The sequence below is a fragment of the Sminthopsis crassicaudata genome, chromosome 3 (assembly GCF_048593235.1).
Source record: "Sminthopsis crassicaudata isolate SCR6 chromosome 3, ASM4859323v1, whole genome shotgun sequence".
NCBI classification, from domain to species: domain Eukaryota; kingdom Metazoa; phylum Chordata; class Mammalia; order Dasyuromorphia; family Dasyuridae; genus Sminthopsis; species Sminthopsis crassicaudata.
Window position 1 is genome coordinate 197,174,662 of NC_133619.1, and position 24,802 is coordinate 197,199,463.

General features: G+C 34.6%; 1 protein-coding gene across 5 annotated transcripts in view; it reads right to left on the minus strand.

Annotated features, from left to right (window-relative positions):
• VGLL3 (vestigial like family member 3) overlaps positions 1 to 24,802 on the minus strand; it is a 75,950-nt gene that overhangs the window by 6,649 nt on the left and 44,499 nt on the right. For 2 of the 5 annotated variants that reach the window (XM_074299792.1, XM_074299796.1), the window contains exon 4: positions 11,138 to 11,230. The exons of the other annotated variants lie outside the window; for them this stretch is intronic. In XM_074299792.1, the coding sequence (XP_074155893.1) occupies positions 11,138 to 11,230 (93 nt within the window). The remainder of the gene's footprint in view (positions 1 to 11,137; positions 11,231 to 24,802) is intronic. 5 annotated transcript variants of the gene reach the window in all.

Here is a 24,802-nt window from a genome sequence, read left to right on the forward strand (position 1 = left end):
CCCAATTATTGACATTTAAAATAAAAATGGTTGGGGGTATGTGTAAGTATGTGTGTGTGTGTGTATCTCACATACACAGATATTTAGTCCACTGGCAACATGTAATGTTTAAGAAGGCATCAGTGAAAGAAGGGTCATAAAAGCGAATATGTTTCATTATGAAGTTAAGCCTATGGATTGATCAATTTAGACTAGTGGTATCAAATTCAAATAAAAATAGTGACTGACCCTCATCAGTACATAAGGATTCCTATGTGCCACATTTTGACAGTTTTAAAATGCAGCATTATCTATGTTTTATTGTATTTTTATTTAATTTGTTAAATATTTCTCAATTACATTTTAATCTAATGTGGCCACACTCAGGACTATTATGGGCCATGGATTTGGCACCTCTGGTTTAGAACATAGGAAATCAGGATGATAGTTGAAGTTTAAATGCTACTTGAAGCCACCATCTGTTAATCTTTATAATTGGGATGTGACTACAACAACACCATAAGACCCAGACTTTGATTAGTTTCTGTGGTAACATCTTTTGTGATTTGTGGTTTTATGGCCCTAAATACCATACAAGAGCAGATAAAATTGAGTTTATTGTTTTTGATGAACACTGTATTATTTTGCTACATGAAACAATGTCTTGTTATTCTAATATGTAAACTTTGGAATGTGATTGACAGATTGTTTTATGTCTGTACACTCTTTAAATGGTCACTTTAACTTTTACATATTCCCAAAACAGCTACAACAAATCCTTTTCTTATCTTAAGCTTGTCAAAGTATTTCTAAGACAACAGGGAATCATTACAAAAAAAGACACAATTAGTAAGTGCAATGGAGACATGAAAGAGATCTAAAAAGCACAGGGTGGGACTAGGAAATAGACAAGGGGAAAGGTGAGATGTAGAGGCATTGGATGCACTTACAAACACCATCTATGGATTGTGGCACTGATCTTTGTTAAAATCATAACTGCCTGAGAATTGTCTTTCAGAGAGATTGTTGCCACATATAGAAAACAGAAATAATAATTTGTTCTATCCTCTTCCCACATAATGGATCTTGTGCATATCAATCTAAGTTTCCTATATTCATTTTAAAAATCACTTCATGTCCAAAATAATTTGCAGTCTTGAAAGTATCCCAATTGAATAATCTATCCAATTCAAACTACTTTCACTGACAGTTGCTGAGTGCATAAATAATTTTCTCATTATCAAAATGTCTTCTGAATGACTTAGTGATTCCACATTTGAAGACTACATCAATTTATGCAATACTAGAAATACAAATCATGAAGGCTATTGATAATGCCAGGTATTGTGTTAACAATATTTTTTCTCTTTAATTCCATTAAATAAAAACTGCCTACTTATACCTTTTTATTTTTTATTGTTTTGCAGTATCCATTCATAATTCTTATTCAATCGAGACTATCTTGGCAAGTCATTTTGGATGGGTAAAAGTAGCTAAGAATATTACTTAAAAATTAATTACTGTTGTTATATATATTTTAAATGAAATAGTTAATCCTTTCTATAATTCATCAGAAACATTTGAAGCAGATTTCCGCCCCCCCACCAATTAATGATTTCCTTTCTTCTCTTGTTGCATGAATATTTATTTGCTCATACAAAAGCTTTTCAATATTAGGTGTGGTACTATATTGTACAATGTTGTATCTGCTATTATATAAGGTCAATATATTGGTTAGTTTAGATGAACTGATTTTCTTTTGTTTTCTTTTTTTTATTATTTGTTACATGGAATGGCTTAAGGAAAGTGAAAAAAATATATTAAAAAACAAATGTGATATAAAGACAAAGGATGATTAAAATTCAATACAAGTATAATGAGTTAAAGTTGTAAATATTAGACATAGGAAGGCAATATTTATTTACAAATATCTCAAAACCTGACTGATAGAATCTACTTTCCTCATCGTTACTTCATTACATAATTTTTTTTAACTTCTTCTCTTCACCAACTCACAAAAATATCAATTCATACCAGGGCTTGAATTGTCCTTATCAGATGCTCAATGTTTTCTTATAACATAATTTGGAGGAAGACTGGCTATGAGTTCAGATCCTGTGTGTTACTAAATACCTAATGTGAAATGTTAGGACTCAGTTTCTTCACCTGTAAATAAGAGCATTAAAGATCTCTTCTAGATTTCTATCCTATGTTCCTAATGATATGACAGAAACTATGTTATTCTTATACCTAGAATCAATTGTACACAAAACTTTTTATTTTATTTTATAAAACTCATATTGTTAATGGTGATGAGAATGAACTTCTACAAAAAGCTTGGGTTTATCACATAAACTTGACTGAGCTAATAATTGTTAATATGATCTATTTTAAAAAAAAAAGGGATAGCATGGTGGGGTAGCAAGAAAAGGAAAAAATATGAGGAGAGATAAAGTTACATTTTACCTGTGAAGAATGAATTTATGAATAAATCATGGACACTAACAATTTAAGAGCTCCTTCTCCATTATTAATGCTTCAGCACCAAATAAGCATTGTTTTCATTACCCATGAGATTTTTCAACCTTAATTGATCTAGAAGACAAATTACTTATCAGCAGAGAAGAATTCTAGATCCCTAGATTATGTTAATGATTTCTGTAGTTTGTTTGGATTATAATAATAGTCTCCCTACTAGAAAAATGCTTAAAAGTGTCTGAACTTTTTAAATAGACTTTTTTCATTTTTTTATTATAGCTTTTTATTTACAAGATATATGCATAGGTAATTTTTCAGCATTGACAATTGCAAAACCTTTTGTTCCAACTTTTCCCCTCTTTCCCCCCACCCCTTCCCCCGGTTGGCAGGTTGACCAATATATGTTAAATATGTTAAAATATAAGTTAAATATGATATATGTATACATATTTCTACAAGATTAGTATATATGTCCAAACAGTTATTTTGCAGTATAAAAAATAATCAGACTTTGAAATAGTGTACAATTAGCCTGTGAAGGAAATCAAAAATGCAGGCAGATAAAAATAGAGGGATTGGGAATTCTATGTAGTGGTTCACAATCATCTTTCAGAGTTCTTTTGCTGGGTATAACTGGTACAGTTCATTACTGCTCTATTGGAATTGATTTGGTTCATCTCCTTGTTGAAAATGGCAACATCCATCAGAATTGATCATCATATAGTATTGTTGTAGAAGTATACAACAATCTCCTGGTCCTATTCATTTCACTCAGCATCAGATCATGTAAGTCTCTCCAGGCCTTTCTGAAATCATCCTGTTGGTCATTACTTACAGAAAAATAATATTTCATAATATTCATATACCACAATTTATTCAGCCATTCTCCAGTTGATGGGCATTCACTTATTTTCCAGTTTCTGGCCACTACAAAGAGGGCTGCCACAAACATTCTTGCACATACAAGTTACCTTCCCTTCTTTAAAATCTCTTTGGGATATAGGCCCAGTAGTAACGCTGCTGGATCAAAGGGTATGCACAGTTTGATAACTTTTTGAGCAGAGTTCCAAATTCCTCTCCAGAATGGCTGGATGTATTCACAATTCCACCAACAGTGTCCCTGTTTTCCCACATCCCTTCCAACATTCTGCATTACCTTTCCCTGTCATTCTACCCAATCTGACAGGCGTGTAGTGGTATCTCAGAGTTGTCTTAATTTGCATTTCTCAGATTAATAATGACTTGGAGCGTCTTTTCAAATGGCTAGAAATAGTTTCAATTTATTTGTGTGAGAATTATCTGTTCATATCCTTTGACCATTTATCAATTGGAAAATGGCTTGACTTCTTATAAATTAGAGTCAATTCACCTTAAATAGACTTTAAATTTTGATCTAAAATAGGACACAAAACATTAACTGGAATGACTGGAACTGATGTCACAAATATACTTTAATTTATTATGTTATTGTATAAAGTGCAACACCTGCACACCTGAGGCAAGTTTTTAAGCAACTAATTGTTCAAGACCCAAGTATTTCCTACCCCTACACATCAAACCACTCAGCTTTTAGCATTAGCTACTTCCTTTCACCAAACAAAACAGGATCATGGGACCATAAATTTAGAACTACATAATATCTTGAAGTTGATCTACTCAACCCCTCAGTTAACAAATGAGGAAACTGAGATCCACCAAAACTTAAGATATTTGCCTTAAGGTCCACACCCAACCAGCATAGTAAAGCACTGGATGAAGTCAGAAAGATCTCAGTCTGAACCTCTATTTTAAGAAGGACCCATACCAGCCATACTTTATCCTGCTTTTTGAAGGCTGGCTAAGTTTTTTTAATAAAAAACTAACTCTTCCCTGGACTACTTCTCAAACTTTCCCCCATCCTTCTCCTCTTTCTGTTCCATTTTTGGACTGTGTTTCTTTTTGTTTGCATTTATAACCCTGGTGTTTTTCTTTAGTGAGGCAGCTAAATGGCACAGTGGGCAACAGCCAATTTCTTCTTGGAGTCAGGATCTGATTTCAAATCATCCCTTAGATATTTACTAGTGGCTTAACCCCAGGCAAGACATTTAATCTCTCCAATTTCAGTTTCCTCATCTGTAAAATGAAAATAATAATAGTATCTAATTCTCAGGTTGAGAGGATCCAATGTACAGAGCTTTGCAAATCTTAAAATGCTATATAAATACTAGCTGTTATTATTATAAACACAGTGTTTAGCACATAATAAATACTTAATTTGCCCTCCTCCTTTGCTTCCTTACTTCATTCCTTCCTTCCAAAGTTAGCTGTGTGACCTTTGGTAAGTAACTTAACTTCAATGTTCTCCACTGTAAAAAGAGCGTATTGAAATTGATGATCACTAAGGTCCCTTTCCAGCTTTAAATCTATATGACCATGTAATCCATGACATATGCTACATTATACATCCTCTTCTATCTCTTTGTATATCCTCTTCACCTGACAGTAGCTTGTATTCTATCAACCTCCATATATTTCTGGATTTCTAAATGGAAGGATGACATGAAAATATTTTAGCATCAAGTTTCAGCACAAGGCTAAATCATTCCTTTTAAAAGTATTAAAAGTATTCACCCATTTAAAAGTATTCTAAAATGTAAGACAGAAATCATAAATATGAGTTGCTTATTAGTACAAAAAATAAAAAGTGGTTGAGATCATAGTAGATGACAAAAACAAGTATAAAGAAATTAATCAATAGTATCTATTAATTAATTAAAGTGTATTTCAACTTGGAAAAATTTGGAAACTTGGAAAACAATTCAAGGAATGATAGAAAAGAGAGGAAAGAGGAAAGAAGAGGCGGGGGAAGCAAAGGAAAGGGAGGGGAAGAGACTAAAAAATTTCTTCCACAGACTTTCTCCTAGAATTAGAGAAGAACAAAACCAAAAATTTCCTGGATTAAGTTGATGTAACTGAAACCACAAGTTATAGTACTCTCTGGAGAGTCTAACTATCCAAACATCTGTTGAGTAACAAATAGTGCCAAATATGTATCTTTAAAGAGGTTTCTGGGTTATGCAGAGACAGCTTTATGATCCAGAAAACAGATAATCCAACCAAAAGAGGAGTTAATCTGGAACTACTATTTACCCATAAAAATATACTTAAGAACACAAGAGAAAAACAGGAAATCTTTTACCTGGAAGCAGGAATTATCCAAAGATACCTGATTTAAAAATTGGACTTTAAAGCTAGAGTAATACAAATTCATGATTTTTTCAAGTTGAGTTATTTATAAATAATTAAATTCAAATAAATAATTCCATTTTAAGAAAATATAGAGATTTTGGCATCAGATGTATGTGATTAAAATCATCAACTAGTTGGAGAGCAAAGGTTTAAAAAAATCCACATCAAATAGCAGAAAGGACAAAAATGAAAAGAGGACCTATTATTGCAACAGCTTCAATCCAGTCAATTCAAACAAGCAGCTAACATTACAAAAATTAAGTGGGAAAAAATACAAAAATATTTATCAAGATTTCCTGAAAAATTCTGACCAATGCATAGCAAAAGAAAAAAGTCAAGGAAACACTTGCTTTAATTAAGTAAGTAAATTAAACAAAGTAAAGACAAGTGAAACTTGTCTAAACATAAGTTTAGACATAAGTTTAAGTCTAAACATAAATTTAGAAAGCAAACTCATTTACTAAGCATTTCAGAGAACAATGATTAAGAATTATAGGCTGTGATGCTTCATAAAACAATAAAAATCAGTGAAAGTCAAGACATATCTGTAGAAAGCTTGCTATCAGAATCAAATAGACAATGTAAGTTTCATAAACAAACAAATCTAAGAAGCTAACAAATTGATGCGTAATGAAACAGATTTAACTTTACTGTTATAATAATATATTACTAAACTAAATGATGAAGAAATACTTCATTTGAACTTTTAAATCTTAGTGACACCCAGAATCTGCTGGGGCTGGGGGATGGGGATAGGAAGGGGAAGTAAGAAATAAAAAATGAAATTAAAAATAATAACTAGGACAGATCTGAGGTGAGATGATTTTAAAAACCATGGGGATCAAGTTACAAAATGAAATGTCTTTTTTTTAATGGGGGAAATAGTATGCAAATTTAGAACCACAAAAGATAATTTAAAGTGAACTAATATAGGGGAATAAAAATTTCAATAGGTATACATTCTTTCTCATAAGTATAAAATCTTTATACTACAGGAAAAAACATGCAAACTTTCACAGATGATTTTCTGTATTAGGGTATATGTTCATAGTCATAAGACTGAATAAATTAATCATCTGACTAATTAACAAGAAACTATTAAATGTTCACCATATCTTAGGCCATAAGTTATGTCCTAAGGATACAAAAACACAAGAAAAACTAGTTCCTGTCCTCACAAGGAGTTTACAATCTAACTGGAGCAGATAATATCTAAATATATAGATACATACAAAATAGATACCAAATATTTTGAAGTTAATGACTTAAAGGGCTAGCAGCTGGACATTGGAAAAGGAAAGACAATAGAAAGTGGCACTTTTCTTCAAAGGCAACTAGGGATTCTGACACAGAAGTGAGGAAGGAATATGTTCCAGATACAAGGATAGTTAGTGGAAAGGCACAGAAATGGCAAATACCCAGCATAAGAAATATGACTAAAGTCAATTTGACTAGTTCACAGTGTATATAGAGAGAAACACTGAAATAAGAAAGGAAAGTAGATTAGGGCCAGATTGAGGTCTTAAATGCCAAAAGAGAAAATTTTATATTTTATCCCACATATTTATGGCATCTTTGGCATTATTAAGTGGAGGAATTATATGGTCAGGTTTGCACTTAAGGAAAATCAATTTGGCAGCTGTGTAAAGTCTTCTGACTTGAGTCAGGAGAAATGAAGCCTGAACTAGAGTTGGAACATGTGAGCATATAAAAAAAGAAAAGATACAAGGAGGTATAAAGAATATTTGTAGACTCAATATATGGGGTAAATAAGAGTGAGGAATACCGAAAAAATGACAATGAAGTTGCAAGTCTGGAGATAATAAAAAGGAGAAAGTAGCCTTGATGACTTAGAGGTTCATGGTGTCTTTGACTATAAGATGGAAGTTTGGAAAAGGAGAGAGTTTTAGGAGGAAGATAATATCAGAATGATAGTGAAAAGTTGAGATTGACATAAAGGATAAAGAGTGGGTAATAGGTAAATTTAGAAGAGTGATGAGTTTGGGGAATAAATAAGTAGATTGGGATATACTGAGTTAGAGATATCTATGAGCTATCCAGTTCAAAATCTCCAGTAGGGGGAACCAAGATGGTGGAGAAGACACACGCAAGAATCTGAACTCCTCCCACACGCTCATTACCAACTTTTAAAACCAGACTCAAAAACAAGACTAGATTGATAAGGTTCATGAAGATCGGAAGTACAACTCACCAGCTGAAGATAATCTGGAATATCGCCAGAACAGGTTTGTCCTAAGGGAGCAGATCAGCACAGGGCAGGGATGGAATCGGGAGCGGGGTGGCCTCTGCAGTTGGAAGGTTTGCATAGAGCTCTCCGCTACAGCCTGATTGCTTTGCATTGGTGGCAGGGTAGTGGACCAGCAGAGAAATCAGAGCCTAGTGTAGAGGGTACACTAAGGGGCTCCAGAGCAGGATCTGACTGCACCCACCCAGGACCGGAAGTGACTCAGCACAGACCATAACACAGCTCTTCCAGGCATTCTGCAGCTAGGGGCTCTTGTTGGGGGGGCAATCACAAACCTGCAGAGCAGAGGCACAGCCCAGGGCAGCTCTGATCTGGGGGCTCAGCCTGGGGTACTGGAATTTCCCCAGCTTGACTGCACTGCCTAGGCAAAGACACTTCCAGTGCTGTGAGGGACAGGGCAACTGTTAATAAGCAAAGTGGGCTTTTGTGGGGGGCAGTGATGCTTTTGCTGCTTAATCTCTAGCCCCAAGGCAGTCGCTAATCCTTACAGCGGGGCATTGAAAGTAAAAAAAAAAAAACTATTGAACTAATAAATAAAACTAAGAGTTGGTTTTATGAAAAAAACAAATAAATTAGATAAACCTTTGGTAAATATGATTAGAAAAAGGAAAGAAAAAAATCAAATTGTTAGTCTTAAAAATGAAAAGGGGGAACTTTCCATCAATGAAGAGGAAATTAGAGAAATAATAAGGAGTTACTTTGCCCAATTTTATGCCAATAAATTTGATAACCAAAGTGAAATGGATGACTACCTCAAAAAATATAGGCTTCCCAGATTAACACAGGAGGAAGTAAATTGCTTAAATAGTCCCATTTCAGAAAAAGAAATAGAAGAAGCTATTAATCAACTCCCCAGGAAAAAATCCCCAGGACCAGATGGATTTGCATGTGAATTCTACCAAATATTTAAAGAACAATTAACTCCAATGCTACATAAACTATTTGAAAAAATAGGGATTGAAGGAGTCCTACCAAACTCCTTTTATGACGCAGACATGGTACTGATACCTAAACCAGGTAGGTTGAAAACAGAGAAAGAAAAATATAGACCAATCTCCCTAATGAATATTGATGTTAAAAATCTTAAATAAGATATTAGCAAAAAGACTATAGAAAAGCATCCCCAGGGTAATACATCATGATCAAGTAGGATTTATACCAGGAATGCAGGGCTGGTTCAAAATTAGAAAAACTATCAGTATAATTGGCCACATTAATAACCAAATTAACAAAAATCATATGATCATTTCAATAGATTCAGAAAAAGCAATTGATTAAATCCAACATGCATTTCTATTAAAAAGACTTGAGAGTATAGGAATACATGGACTTTTCCTTAAAATAATCAGTAGCATCTATTTAAAACCATCAGTAAGCATCATATGTAATGGGGATAAATTGAAACCATTCCCATTAAGATGAGGAGTGAAATAAGGTTGCCCACTATCACCAATACTATTCAATATTGTATTAGAAATGCTAGCTTTGGCAATAAGAATGGAGAAAGAGATTAAAGGAATTAGAGTAGGTAATGAGGAAACCAAATTATCACTCTTTGCAGATGATATAATGGTATACTTAGAGAACCTCAGAGATTCTACTAAAAAGATATTAGAAATAATCCACACCTTTAGCAAAGTTGCAGGATACAAAATAAACCCATATAAATCATCAGCATTCTTATATATCACTAACAAAATCCAACAGTTAGAGTTACAAAGAGAAATTCCATTTAAAGTAGCTACTGATAGTATAAATTATTTAGAAATCTATCTGCCAAGGGAAAATCAGAAATTATATGAGCAAAACTACAAAACACTTTCCACACAAATTAAGTCTGATCTAACCACTTGGAAAAATATTAAATGCTCTTTGATAGGGTGTGCAAATATAATAAAGATGACAATACTATCCAAACTAATCTATTTATTTAGCACTATACCAATTAGACTCCAAAAAAGCTATTTTAGTGACCTACAAAAAATAACAACAAAGTTCATATGGAAAAGAATTTCAAGGGAATTAATGGAAAAAAAAATCAAATGAAGGTGGCCTAGCTGTACCAGATCTAAAATTATATTAAAAAGCAGCGGTTACCAAAACCATTTGTTATTGGCTAAGAAACAGACTAGTTGATCAGTGGAATAGGTTAGGTTCAAAGGTTAAAATAATCAATAACTTTAATAATCTAGTGTTTGACAAACACAAGGACCCCAGCTTTTGGGATAAGAACTCAATGTTTGACAAAAATTGCTGGGAAAATTGGAAATTAATATGGCAGAAACTAGGCATTGACCCACACTTAACACCATACATCAAGGTCAGGTTAAAATGAGTTCATAATCTAGACATAAAGAATGATAGTATAAATAATTTAGAGGGACATAGGATTTTTTACCTTTCTGACCTGTGGAAAAGGAATGAATTTATGTCCAAAGAAGAACTAGAGATAATTATTGATCACAAAGTAGAAAACTTTGATTATATCAAACTGAAAAGTTTTTGTACCAACAAAATTAAGGCAGATAAGATTAGAAGGGAAACAATAAGCTGGGAAAACATTTTTATAGTCAAAGGTTCTGATAAAGGTCTCATTTCCAAAATATATAGAGAATTGACCCTAATTTATAAGAAATCAAGCCATTCTCCAATTGATAAATGATCAAATGATATGAATAGACAATTCTCAGATGAAGAAATTGAAACTATTTCTAGCCACATGAAAAGATGCTCCAAATCATTATTAATCAGAGAAATGCACATTAAGAAAACTCTGAGATAACACTACGCACCTGCAGATTGGGTAGAATGACAGGGAAAGATAATGCAGAATGTTGGAGGGGATGTGGGAAAACTGGGACACTGATACATTTTTGGTTGAATTGTGAATACATCTAGCCATTCTGGAGAGCAATTTGGAACTATGCTCAAAAAGTTATCAAACTGTGCATACCCTTTTATCCAGCAGTGCTACCACTGGGATTACATCCCAAAGAAATACTAAAGAAGGGAAAGGGACCTGTATGTGCCAAAATGTTTGTGTAGTGGCTAGAAACTGGAAAGTGAATGGATGCCCATCAATTGGAGAATGGTTGGGTAAACTGTGGTATATGCATGTTATGTAATATTATTATGCTGTTAGAAATGACCATCAGGATGAATACAGAGAGGCTTGGAAAGACTTACATGAACTGATGCTGAGTGAAATGAGCAGAACCAGGAGATCATTATACACTTCAACAATACTGTATGAGGATGTATTCTGATGGAAGTGGATATCTTAAACAAAGAGAAGATCTAATTTAGATCCAATTGATCAATGATGGACAGAATCAGCTACACCCAGAGAAGGAATATTGGGAAATGAGTGTAAACTGTTTGCATTTTTGTTTTTCTTCCCAAGTTATTTTTACCTTCTGAATCCAATTTTTCCTGTGCAACAAAAAAATTCAGTTCTACACACAAATATTGTATCTAGGATATACTATAACATATTTAACATGTATGAGAATGCCTGCCATCTAGGGGAGGGGGTAGAGGGAAGGAAGGGAAAATTCCAAACAGAAGGGAGTGCAAGGGGTAATGTAAAAAATTACCCATGCACATACATGTACTGTCAAAAAAAAAAAAAAGGTATAATTATAAAATTAATAAAAAAATAATAAATTAAAAAAGTTATCAAACTGTGCATATCCTTTGACCCAACAGTGTTACTACTGGGTTTATATCCCAAAGATATCTTAAAGAAGGGAAAGGGACCCTTGTGGGCAAGAATGTTTGTGGCAGCCCTCTTTGTAGTGGCCAGAAACTGGAAACTAAAGTGGAACTGGAGAATGGCTGAATAAATTGTGGACATGAATATTATGAAATATTACTTTTCTGTAAGTAATGACCAACAGGATGATTTCAGAAAGGCCTGGAGAGACTTACATGACTGATGCTGAGTGAAATGAATAGGACCAAGAGATCGTTGTATACTTCAACAACAATACTATATGATGATCAATTCTGATGGATGTTGCCATTTTCAACAAGGAGATGAACCAAATCAATTCCAATAGAGCAGTAATGAATTGTACCAGTTATACCCAGCAAAAGAACTCTGAAAAATGACTATGAACCACTGCATAGAATTCCCAATCCCTCTATTTTTGTCTGCCTGCATTTTGGATTTTCTTCACAGGCTAATTGTACACTATTTCAAAGTCCCATTCTTTTTGTAAAGCAAAACAACTGTTTGGATATGTATACATATATTGTATTTAACTTATACATTCACATATTTAACATGTATTGGTTAACCTGCCATCTGGGGGAAGGGGTGGAGGGAAGGAGATGAAAACTTGAAACAAAAGGTTTTGCAGTTGTCAATGCTGAGAAATTACCTATGTATAAATTTTTTGTAAAAATAAAATAAATAAATAAAATCAAAAAAAGAAAGGAAAGAAGGAAGGAAGGAAGGAAGGAAGGAAGGAAGGAAGGAAGGAAGGAAGGAAGGAAGGAAGGAAGGAAGGAAGGAAGGAAGGAAGGAAGGAAGGAAGGAAGGAAGGAAGGAAGGAAGGAAGGAAGGAAGGAAGGAAGGAAGGAAGGAAGGAAGGAGGGAAGGAGGGAAGGAAAGAAGGAAGGAAGGAAGGAAGGAAGGAAGGAAGGAAGGAAGGAAGGAGGGAAGGAGGGAAGGAAGGAAGGAAGGAAGGATTAGCCACCAAATGATACAACTTCAGTCACAATAACTCCTAAAGATTATATACTAAGGGGAAGAAGGATTGTTTTCACATCTGTGAAAGAAACTCCCATGCCATTCAAATATTTATTATTTGATTTACATAGGTAAAAAAAAAAAAAAAAAAGATGTGAAGAATGAGAAAGTTTTATCAATTACATAGTAAAAAGCTACCTGCTTGAAGTGGGAGTTTTGAGGGCATTGCTCACTATATTTCTTTTAAAGGAAGATATGAGGTTATTTTGTGGATTTGTACCTCTGGGTTTTAATACAGTGCTTTGCACATAGTAGATGCTTAATAAACACTTGTTTAATTGATTATAAAAGATTTAGAAAAATCAGATATGATTACCAAAATAAAAAAAAGAGATTGTGTAGACAGCAAAAAATATTAACTTGTACAACTTCTATCTTCTCATCACTATAAACATTTAATTTGAATAATTTAAGATTATAGAATCATAGACTCAGAACTGAAAAAACCCCAGAGGCCAAATAATGCAACCCCTTCCTTTTTTTACATTGAAGGAAACTTAGCCCTGGATATCAATTAAGCCTAGCTTCAGTGTTCTTTATTGGAACCATCCTTGATGAAAATACAAAAAGGTTTTCACAAACATTATTCTGCAGCAGACTATATATTTGTAATGATAAAAGTGAATGAACATTGAAGAACATACAAATCCCTTCATTTTTAATTGTTAGCTAACTCCAAAAAAGAAAGATTCAGTGGAGTTTGTAATATTTTAAAGTCCCTACCTCAATGTGTTTGTCATGTACATTATAAGATTATATAGTATTTTTCACACATATACATATGCATACACATATGTATATACCCCTAACTATATACACAAATATATTAAACTTTGTTGGTCATTTAATCATTGATATAAAATAAAATATAAAGAAATGAGAGCATTTTCCCAAAGGCATTTGTCACTATCATATAGGATGTCAAGAAACAAGTCTAATGGAAGTAGTATTTCATACCAATGGTTAGTCTTCCTAATACTCCTCCTTGTGAATGACATCATTATGATTGAACTGACCTCTGGAACTTTGCACAATCTCCTAAATGTTATCCAAAATCACTCAAAAGACTTTAGTATAACTATCCATGCAGGGAAATAAATGGATAAAAAAAAAATGATTATTTTCCAAACTCTGCTATGCAGTAGAATAGAGCTCATACCATCCCACAAATTTACACAAGCTGTCCCCCCTACTTGGAATAAACTCTTATTTTGTCAGTATCTTTTATCTTGCATCAAATTTCATACATCTTATACATTTACACTTTAGATAGAAACTACAATTGAACAATGAGTTAAGCTCAGAATTGAATAGGAAATGATGTGGTGCTTTCAAATAGTCCAAGCTTCTCCCTGAAATAATCCTATCTTTTAACACTGTTTTTCCCCTAATAATAAATGAGTGTAAATAAGCTATAACATATTACAAATGATGAAATTATGCATAATGTAATATAAATATATTAACAAAATTATGCCTAACAATGTAGTCCAATTATGTAGAGGAAATAAGGGTTGCTCTAGTGTTACTCTAGTAATTGTGTTGTTCTAGTAATACAAAAAGCTGAAGAAAATTCATAGCACAGTGAATGACTAGCAATAGATTAATGGCACAAGTACAAACATTGCACATGACATGAAAGTCATGGAAGTTTTGTAATATCCAAAGAGATAATGGTATCTCCAATTCAACATATTCAATATAACATGTATTAATTCTCCGCCCCCCCAAAAAAATACAACCTCTTCTTTTTAAAATTTCCCTCTTGCCCCTTTAAAATGTTTATCACCATTTGTAAATGTTCCCAGATTTATTGCCATATCATTATCCTTGACTCATTTTCCTTTACATATCTACTCCAGGGATAATCTTGTCATTTCTATCCTCATTACATTTCTCACATTTGATTCCTTCACTATATTTCTATAGACACTATTTCACTTTAGGTACTCACCACCTTTTGCTTATTTCCTAATTCTCTTTATATCTTCTCTCCAATCCCAATACATTCTCCACACAGCTGCCAGAAATCTTTTTAAACTTCTAATTAGATGTCACTTCCTCACTTACTGCACTACTGGGGACTTTCTATTGCCTGTAGGACCAAATTAAGCCTTTTTTATTTTATTTTAAAGCCCTTCAGAATTTGATCTCAATCTATCTTTCTACACTCATTATGTATTTATTCATTTTTCCTTGTTTTCTAGGTCCAGCTACTTTGTATTCCTTTTTTTCTTTGCACTGACAATACATAAAACCTCTTGCTTTCTTTGAGATTCAAGCTCAACTGTGAACTATTTTGGAATTATGTAAATAAAGTGATTAAAATGTCCATACCTTTTGTCAAAGAGAATCCACTGATTCCCCCATAAAGGACACTGTCAAGAAAGCCTTCATATATAACAATATATTTATAGCAATACTATTTGCAATATCAAATAACTTGGGGGAAAAAAGAAAACATCTATCAGTTGGAGAATGCATAACAAAATTTGATATATGAACATAACAATGTTACTGTGCTATAAAATGATTATGATTAATAATGATACTTGAAAAGAGGTACATGAACTGATACACAATAAATTAAGCAGAGCCTAGAAAACAATATCAATATAGTCAATGAATTTAACAATGAAAATGGAAAAAACAAGAACTTTTAAAAAGTAATTTTTCTCTTCATTTTCATTTTTTACGTTTTATAATATTATGTTTCTTATTTGTCTCTTTCTCTCTTGGGAAGAGAAGTGACAAAGGATTGGGGAGTAAGTTGGTGATATAAAGGAAAATTTAAAATAAATCAACAAAAATTATTTTTAAAAATTCACCTCAAATACTTTTAGATTATGCCTTTCTTGATTCCCTCACGTCTCTACTACAACCCATTCTTAGTGGCTTGCCTCACTAATTACCTTGAAATTAATTATCTGATATTTGCATTAATGTATGTATTAATGTATTATCTATTGTCTCTCAGTATAATAAAATTTCAACTCCTTGAGAGCATGGATTGTTTAATATTTGCTTCTGTATCCTGAGCACCTAAGACAGTGCCTCACATATATTTAAGAAATACTTGTCGAGTAAGAATAGAACAAATAATGCTTCCCTAGTGATATAATGATATAATGCCAATCATTATATCATTAGGGAAGCATTATTTGTTGTAAGAACTAGAGAACTCACATGCTAAACTAGATAACCATTGTCTTATCAATTCCACTGAGTTAACACTGTTTCAAATATACTTCTCCAGAATTCTGGCTCTTTACATCCTACATACTGATGTTTTAATGCTTCTTCAATAGATTAGTTTCAAAGGGGTTCTACTAATTATTAATATAATTGGTGTACTTGGTATACTGTAATGATGTAATTGTAATCGAACATATAAATTGGGCACAAACTCAGTCAGAGACAGATTTCAAGATAGAGACTATCCTGGTGGCTCACCTGCGTTCCTCCACTGAAATCAAGACCCATTCCTGAGGGTCTCCAGAAAAATAGCCCTGGCCCCGGTGAAGAAGACAGATTGTAAAGAAGATAATAAAGAATTTGGACTTATCCCTGACTATTCTTATGGTGATTATTCTGCTGAAACAATGCTGTCCCAAGAACTCCAGAAAGCTAAACGAGGACATTACATTTTGGTGCCCAACATGGACTAAGGACCTACATATGTTACCCAGAAATAGGGTGAGTGCAAAAATAGACAAGCAGGAAACTTTGTTGAGGGCTAAACTAGTGTTTCAGCTGAAATGGGACAAATGCTTAGAAAAGAGCCTTCCCTACCCCAAGGGAAGTATATAAAAAGCATAGTTAAGCTGATAAAAAAAAAAAAAAAAAAAAAAAAAAAAAACCCAAGGTTTGATTGTAACTTGGAAACATTTCATTGAACTCTTCAAAATATTAAAATACACATCTCCTTGGTTCTCTAAGAAAGGAAATTAGAACTAGAGAAAGTGGAGTTAATATACCAATCGCTTTTGATCAACTAGCAGGTATGCCATTATACAGATGTTTTGGCACAGATTAATTACCCTTTGATAGCATATGAACAAATTGCTGCTGCTGAATCCTTTGCTGATTTCATGGGAGGTTTGCAGACAGCTGTCATATGAACTATTGGCTAAAATGCAGCAACAATAATAATGATAAAACAACTTGCTAGAAAAATGCTAATGAGGTTTGTAGGAGAATTATACTAGGACTATACAAGGATGCTCCTTTAGAGGAGATCATAAGATCCTGTCCCACAGTGGGCACAAATGCCTTTTATACCCAGACTATGATGCAGATCATGGGAAGACAGGATCCCTCTTGGCAAGGAACTTCCAGAAAGACTTGTCAGTGCTTTCAATGTGGTAAAGTAGGGCATCTGAAAGCTCCATGTTAGCATAGAGATAGAGTGAGAAGACAGGATGAGAGAACAAGATCCAAGACCCTATGTCCAAAATGCAACACAGGCTTCTATTGGATCTCAGAATATAGATTGACTCGAGAGGCAGGGCCCAGCTCCAGGGCCCCAGGCAAAGACAACCACAACAACAACAACAACAACAACAACAACAAAAACAAACAAAAAAAAAAAAAAAACAACAGGTGGAGCATCATGGCAGCTGACATTACACCCAGAGAGTCTTTACAAGTTCAATATTCAGACATGATGATTAATTAGCCAAGAAGCAATCAGATGGGAGAAAGGGACTACAATTAGGGGAAATAGAGTTGTATGCATCTGGGACTATTGAGATATCCCCTGGAGAGGTGAAATCTGTCCCTGTCCAGCCTATGGATCTTTGCCTCCACACACAGTAGGCTTGACCATTTCACCTCCTGAGAGTACTTACAAAACAGTGTTCATCCATACACTGATATGGGAAACTGGAGAATGTGTAGATAATATCCCAGTCACTAACACAGGTAGACATTGGGTGACTTATCAACCAGGAGAAATAGTAGCATCAGGTTTACTGATACAGACTCCTAATAGGCAATCTGGTGATAGTTGCCCAGATTCTGACTCCAAGAAACAGAATCCAGGAATATTCTTGACTGCAGCTGTTATAGCTGACTGACCTATGCTCACTATCTATGTAAATGGTATACCGTTGGAAGGCTTAGTAGACATAGGTGCAGATCGAACAGTCATTAGAGGTGACAATTGACCCAATCATTGGCCAAAGATTAAGGCAGACATCTATATATCTGGCATAGAAGGATCAATAGCAGCTTAAGTTAGTGCTGCCCCTGTGAGATGGACATCTGAAGGTGAACAGAAGTTTTTACTCCTTTTGTAGTTGAAAAAATCCCCATCAATCTATAGGAAAGAGACATTTTATAGCAATTAATATTACAATTAAGTACTTCAGCTCTTTAGGGAGGGCTGCTGTTGAAGGCCTGCCTGCATTCTCACCTGTTTCTATTCAATTGAAAACTGATACACCAGTGTAGGTGGAACAATGGGCCTTAACAAAATCCAGACCTTATTAGATATAGTACAAGAGTAGCTTGACCAAGGACACTTATAACCTTCTCTAAGTCCTTGGAATTCCCCTGTATTTGTTGTAAAATAGAAATCTGGAAAATGGAGGATGTTGACTGATTTAAGAAAAGTAAATGAGGGGCAGCTAGGTGGCACAGTGGATAGAGCACCAGCCCTGAATTCAGGAGGACCCGAGTTCAAATCTGGTCTCAGACACTTGACACTTCCTAGTTGTGTAACCCTGGGCAAGTCACTTAACCCCAGCCTGGGGGGGGGGGGGGGGGTGGAGGGAAGGAAAGTAAATGAACAAGATGGAAACTATGGGAACTCTTCAGCCTGGACTTACATCTCAATTGCCTAGAGAATAGCCTCTTTGGGTTACAGACATTAAGGATTGTTTCTATTCTATCTCTCTAGATAAGGAGGATATGAAAAGATTTGCCTTTTCAGTGCCCAGCGTTAACTTAGTTGAGCCTTATAAAAGATATGAATGCTACAGGGAATGAAAAATAGCCCTACTGTGTGTCAAATGTATGTTGCTGCTGCTCTTACTCCAGAAAGAAAATCATTTCCAAAAGTTATGTTGTTACATTACATGGATGATATCTTGGGGTGTGCCCCTGAGGAGCAAATGTTAGAAGTATCCCTACAAAAGACCATAGAAACACTAAGGAACTATAAATTGCACATAGCTCCAGAAAAAATTCAAAGACATGCTCCTTTTCAATATTTAGGTTATGAAGTATATCCTAGTACTCACAGTACAAAAGCTTTCTTTAAGAACAGAGAAGTTGAATACCTTAAATGACTTTCAAAAATTAGTAGGAGATATCCAATGGATGTGTCCAGTGTTAGGCTAAGCTACCAATCAATTACAACTATTATATGACATTATAAGGTGAGACAGTGCTTTAAACTCACCACACCAGTTTACAAAAGAAGCTCAAGAGGCTTTGAGAGAAGTTGAACTGGCTTTATCCAATGTGGTTGAAAGAGTTACTCAAAACCCTTGGAAATATCAGCTTTTGCTACAAAAGAGGCACCCACAGCAGTCCTTCATCAAGGAGACAGTGTGATAGAGTGGGTGAACCTCCCAGCACTACCAGAATAAAGCCTTCCTCTTTACCCAGTGCTTGTGGCTAGAATTTTATTAAAGGCCATTAAGGGAGCAGTACAATTATCTGGGATAAGACCTGACAAGATATACACCTTTTATACTAATGCACAAATTAATGTATGCTGTGAAACCATCCCAGAGTGGCAAATTTTATTAGCCACGGCTCCAAATTTTACACATAATGTTTCTATTATCTTTAATACCACTACATAATTGGCAATGGATTCTTGAAGAAAAGGTTTCTAAAGTTTCTCTTAAAGGACCAATTATCTTTAAAGATGCTTCCAAAGGTAACATTTGTGCTGACTTAACTATAACTATAAAGAGAGTAGTCAGACCTCCTTTTTAGTCCATTCAGCAGAATGGATTTATGCAATCATGCTAGCTCTTACTTATTATCCAGGACATATAAATATAATATCTGATTCTGCCTATTCAGTAGGCGTGGTACAAAGAATTGCACAGCCCAAATAAAATTTTTAGCTTCTAATATATATCAACTCTTTAAGGAACTTCAAGAGCGAGTGAGAAAACATGCAGGTAAGAGTTATATTTTGCCTGTCCACTTGCATAGTAAACTTCCAGGTCCTATTTTTGATGGAAATTCAAAGGCAAATAGCCTTCTAACTATGTTAGCCAATACTCTTTTATTTCAGGCAGCCAAAGAATCTCATTCTAAATATCATCAGGCTGCCTGAGCTTTATGTTTATAATTTGGGATAACAAAAGAAGAAGCTAGGAGCATAGTAAAAGCCTGTACAGCTCTTGCCTTCCTTTCCACGCTCCTATACCTCCATACAGGAAAACACCTTTGTAGTTTGAGACCAGTGAAACTTGGCAAATGGATGTGACCCATTATAAATCTTTTGGCCTTGTCTTTTATCCATGTTGTAGTAGACACCTTTGCAAGATTTACTTTTGCAATACCAGCAGCAAAAGAGAGTCTGAGTGGCCACTGAATTCCTTATACAAGCTTTTGCCTATGGGTGTGCCACAAGCAATAAAAAATAGATAATGGACCTGCATATACCTCTAAACATTTTGCACACTTTTGTGCACAGTATAAGATTTTATAAATCACTGGCATACCTTTTAATCCTCAAGGACAGGCAATAGTAGAGAGGAGAAACAGAAACATCAAGACACTCCTCCAAAAACAAAAGAATGGGAGAGCCACAAGTAACCGTAGAGAACTTTTAAATTTAGTTCTCTATATATCATTAATTTTTTAAATTTTCGATAAAGCTGCATTAGCTCCAGAAGACAGGTTTTATAACCCACCAGAAGGACTGTGTCCAGTGCAAGAAACCCCACCATCTTTATTTTTTTTTTCCTGAGGCTGTGGTTAAGTGACTTGCCCAGGGTCACACAGCTAGGAAGTGTTAAGTGTCTGAGACCAGATTTGAACTCAGGTCCTCCTTAATTCAAGGCTAGTGCTCTATCCACTGTGCCACCTAGCTGCCCCAGCCCCACCATCTTTAGATAATCACAAGGTGATGTGGAAAGATCCAGAAAGTAGTGAATGGAAGGAACCAGATAAGTTAACTGTTTGGGGGGAGGTTTGCTTGTTTCTCTACTGATATAGAAGGAATCAGATGGGTGCCAATGAGCCACATTTGCCTTCTCCATCAGAGGAGACAGAAAAAAGAGAAAACCTTAAAACAAAGGAGAAAACTCAAGAAACATCGGGTGATTCCATTTCTGACTTCATGTGCCACTGAAAAAACATGACTACTAACCCAATGTGTATGGAAATTGACTCATGAACATAAAAAAGTGTTGATAAGACTTGCAGAACTTTAAATCCTGCAAGAATCATTGGATTCCCCGAGATATGATGAGACTATTGCATGACTTCAAAACTTGCAGAAATCACTGGATTCCCTGACACATAAAGAAATGGACAATAGATTGATTTTGGACTATTTCTAGGACTTATGGAAATTCCTCATGTTTATTCATGTTGTTTGTTACATCATTACTAGTCTGTATTATATAACTATATGTTTGTGTAATACCTCCCATGATGATGGACTTATGTATACCTGTTTCAAGTGAGACCTTTCAGAAACCCACTAATCTGGTTTGACTCCCAATTTCCCTTTGGTGTTTTCATCTCCTTTCCTGAGATGTCAGGGAGGGCGTGATTACCTCCTTTTTGGTGTTTTTACCACTCTTTCTGGGAAATCAGGGAGGGTTTACCACCTATGTTCAAAAACAAAAAAAAAAAAAAAGCAAGAGATGTAGAGAACCAGAACTCTGGAGAAGTGTACTTGAAACAAGGTGTTAAATCAGAGGAATTGATGAGACAATGATTACATGTCTAGTTTACATGTACTTAGTACTTAATATATTTCTACAAGTTTGACACCTATTCTACAAAATAGACTATGATGACCACATTAGCACCCTGGATACCTTAGAACCAGTGGAATCAGGATAAGCAAAAGACTTTATTCTTGGTCTTTAGTGATAGAAGTCAAGGGGATGGACACTGGATTTCCACAACCTCACCTCTTTGTCTCCCGTCCATAAGTGACCCTGGCTAGTCTTACTCCACCCCCTAGTCCCTCCTACAATTCTCTGTATACACCAAACAATTGGGCCAGCACAGGATAGTGGGAAGGGCATATTTTCCAAATATATTCTTATAGAGTATTGTCCAATTGGTAATTAGCCTTTAGTGCTCAATTGTTCCGACCTCAGTGCATTAACTCAAGAGTTTCAGCCCTTTACAATTGATACGTATGATGATATAATAGAGTATATAAGAGCCAATAAGAACTGGGAGAGAGATATTCTGTTTTCATCAAGCTGCTGGTGGCTCTCCTGCATTTTCTCCACTTAAACCAAGACCCATTCTGGAGGGCCTCCAAAAAGCTAGCCGAGCCCTAGGTGAAGGAGACAAACTGTGAAGGTGACAATAAAAACTTTTGGAGTTTATCCCTGACTATTCTTGAAGTGATTTTTCTGCTGAAAACAACGCTGGTCCCAAGATCTCCAAAAAACTAGCTATTATATGTAGAACCCTTAATTTTTTAAGCTACATGATTTTTTAAGCTACATGATATTAATGATAATTCAAAAAATAAATAATTAGTCAGTCAAAACCCTTCAGCACAGTCCTCTTCTTCTATGCAATTCTGAAATCAACTCACTGTTCATTTGCAGCATCTTCCCTAAAATATATTTACTACAATATTAACCTTCCAATTGGATATCATGATCTTGACAGTAGATATAGCCATCCATTTAGTCTTTCATGTATGGTTTGTTATAGTTATAATTTTAAAGTAATTATGGATGTCATTAAAGAGTACCTGCTATATTCTTGGGTTTGATGCATTAATACAATAGTATCAGCAAAAGTATGCATTCAGAGGACCTCATATTAGGGATTTCCTTCTTGATTTCATCCCTGTATAAGATATCCTCCAGGAAAGTGCTAAAGAGTTTTGGTAAGTACACAAGATCCTTATTTCACATCTACCATAATGTACATAAACAGAAAACTGTTGAACAAAATATATTCATTGTAATTTCATTTATCAAAGAATCAAGCACAATCTTAATATGTGTATGAGAGAGTTCTTATTGAATCAAAGTCTTTTAAGTCCTTCATATATTTTTAAAGCATAAGTTAAGACTCATTTCACATTACTCTCTTTCATCTATTTTACATTCCAGTCAATTACAGAATTTCCAGTCTTGTTTTAGACATTCCTTTTCTGTAAATTCATGATGCCCCTCCACCACCAATGCCTTACCAGACTTCCTCCACAGTACAGTCTGTTTAATTTTTTTTTCTTCAAGTCCCCATCCTGATCCCAAAATTAGTTTCATCCCTCCATGAAACGTTTCCTTATCTCACTCTCAGACTCACTAGAAGAGTATAGCTAGCCCCATATTAATTGTATTTTATCTATCTATTTATGTATTTATATCTTGTATTTTTACTACTTTAATTTTTTCCTAAACAAGGTATCCTTTAAAATGAGACATTCATTATTTATACAAACACACATGTTGTGTGCTTCAATAGAAAATTCATCTTAAAAATGATGGCACCATTATTCATTGAAGATATCTTTTTGGCAGAAATAAAATTAGTAAGACCACATTAGTGTAAGGCGCTAAGGCTTACAGAACAACACATATATATGATCTCAGCATAATCCTAGAAAACCTGGAAAAACTTATTAACCTTTGTTTCTAAAAAGGTTGTACAGAATGGAGCCATGTATACTTACAACTTACAGTAGTGCTCAGTAATGAATATCTTAAATCTGATTCACTGTCTAGTGACTTTTCATACATTTCTCACTTTTTGGATAGGATCTCCTTTAGTTTTTTGCATGAATCTTGGAGATGGTTTCCATTATCATTCTGGTAATGAAAATATCTTTCTGGACACAGGCTGTGTACTGTTTTCCTTCAGTGGAGAACAGACATAATACAAGTCAGGAAAAGCATACATAAAACATTTAAAGCCTTAGAATGACTATTATTAGCCTTAATTGGTCAGATCTTGATAAATCTGAAAAGAAATAATGTAAATATTGTTTGAAGAGAATCCAATTTTTCATGAATTTATGAGGCTCCTGGCCCTTGGAGTACATTTTTTTGGACATCTTTCTTTATTGTTGTAAATGTATATTAGTATGACCTTTGTTGTTGTTGTTTATCCTTCCTTCTTGAAGAGGACTATGACTTGAGGTAGGTGGTGCTATGACATGCAAATCAATTGGATTGAAGCTTGAGGGAGGGCTGTACAAGGTCAATTGCCTCACTTTCCCCTCCAGCATCATTCTGGGTCCAGGAGCAAGATATATATCAGGGTGACTAGAATAAGCTAAGGTTTTTAACAGGTTCCACTTTGACTGAGTTACCCTCATTCAGTGATTAAGAGTAGATAGAAATTGAGGCAAAGAATGGCCAAATATATCTATTAGAACATTGTTCATTATGTAATTATACATGTAAACCTAAGAGAAACCTTGACAGATCGAATCTGTGCATGTATGTATGTGTGTGTCTGTCTCTCCTCCTTTCTTTTCTTGTCTCTGTCTCTCCGTCTATCTCTGTGTATCTGTCTCTCTGACTTCATAGGATCATAAATTTTATAGATGAAGAATTCATCATTTTAAAGAGAGCTTATTAAGTTAATAAGCTAACAGTTATAAGCCAAAGGTTAGAAGGGACTAGTATTCAAATCAAAATTGATTTTAAATGCAATACTCCATTGTACTCCATTAAGATCTTGATCTTAAGCTCTCCCAGCTAGATAAACATTCATTTAATCTTTTTAAAATACCACTAAAAAAGATTCCATTGGGGAGGATTCTGGGAAGACAGCTGAGTAGGTTGATAAATTTCAAGCTCTACAACTTTCCCACACAAATAGAACAAATTTGTACCTCAAGGGGAACACAGAATAGTGAAAAAAAATCAACACTTAGGGCAAGAACAGGGGTCCTCCTGATTCATCCTGAG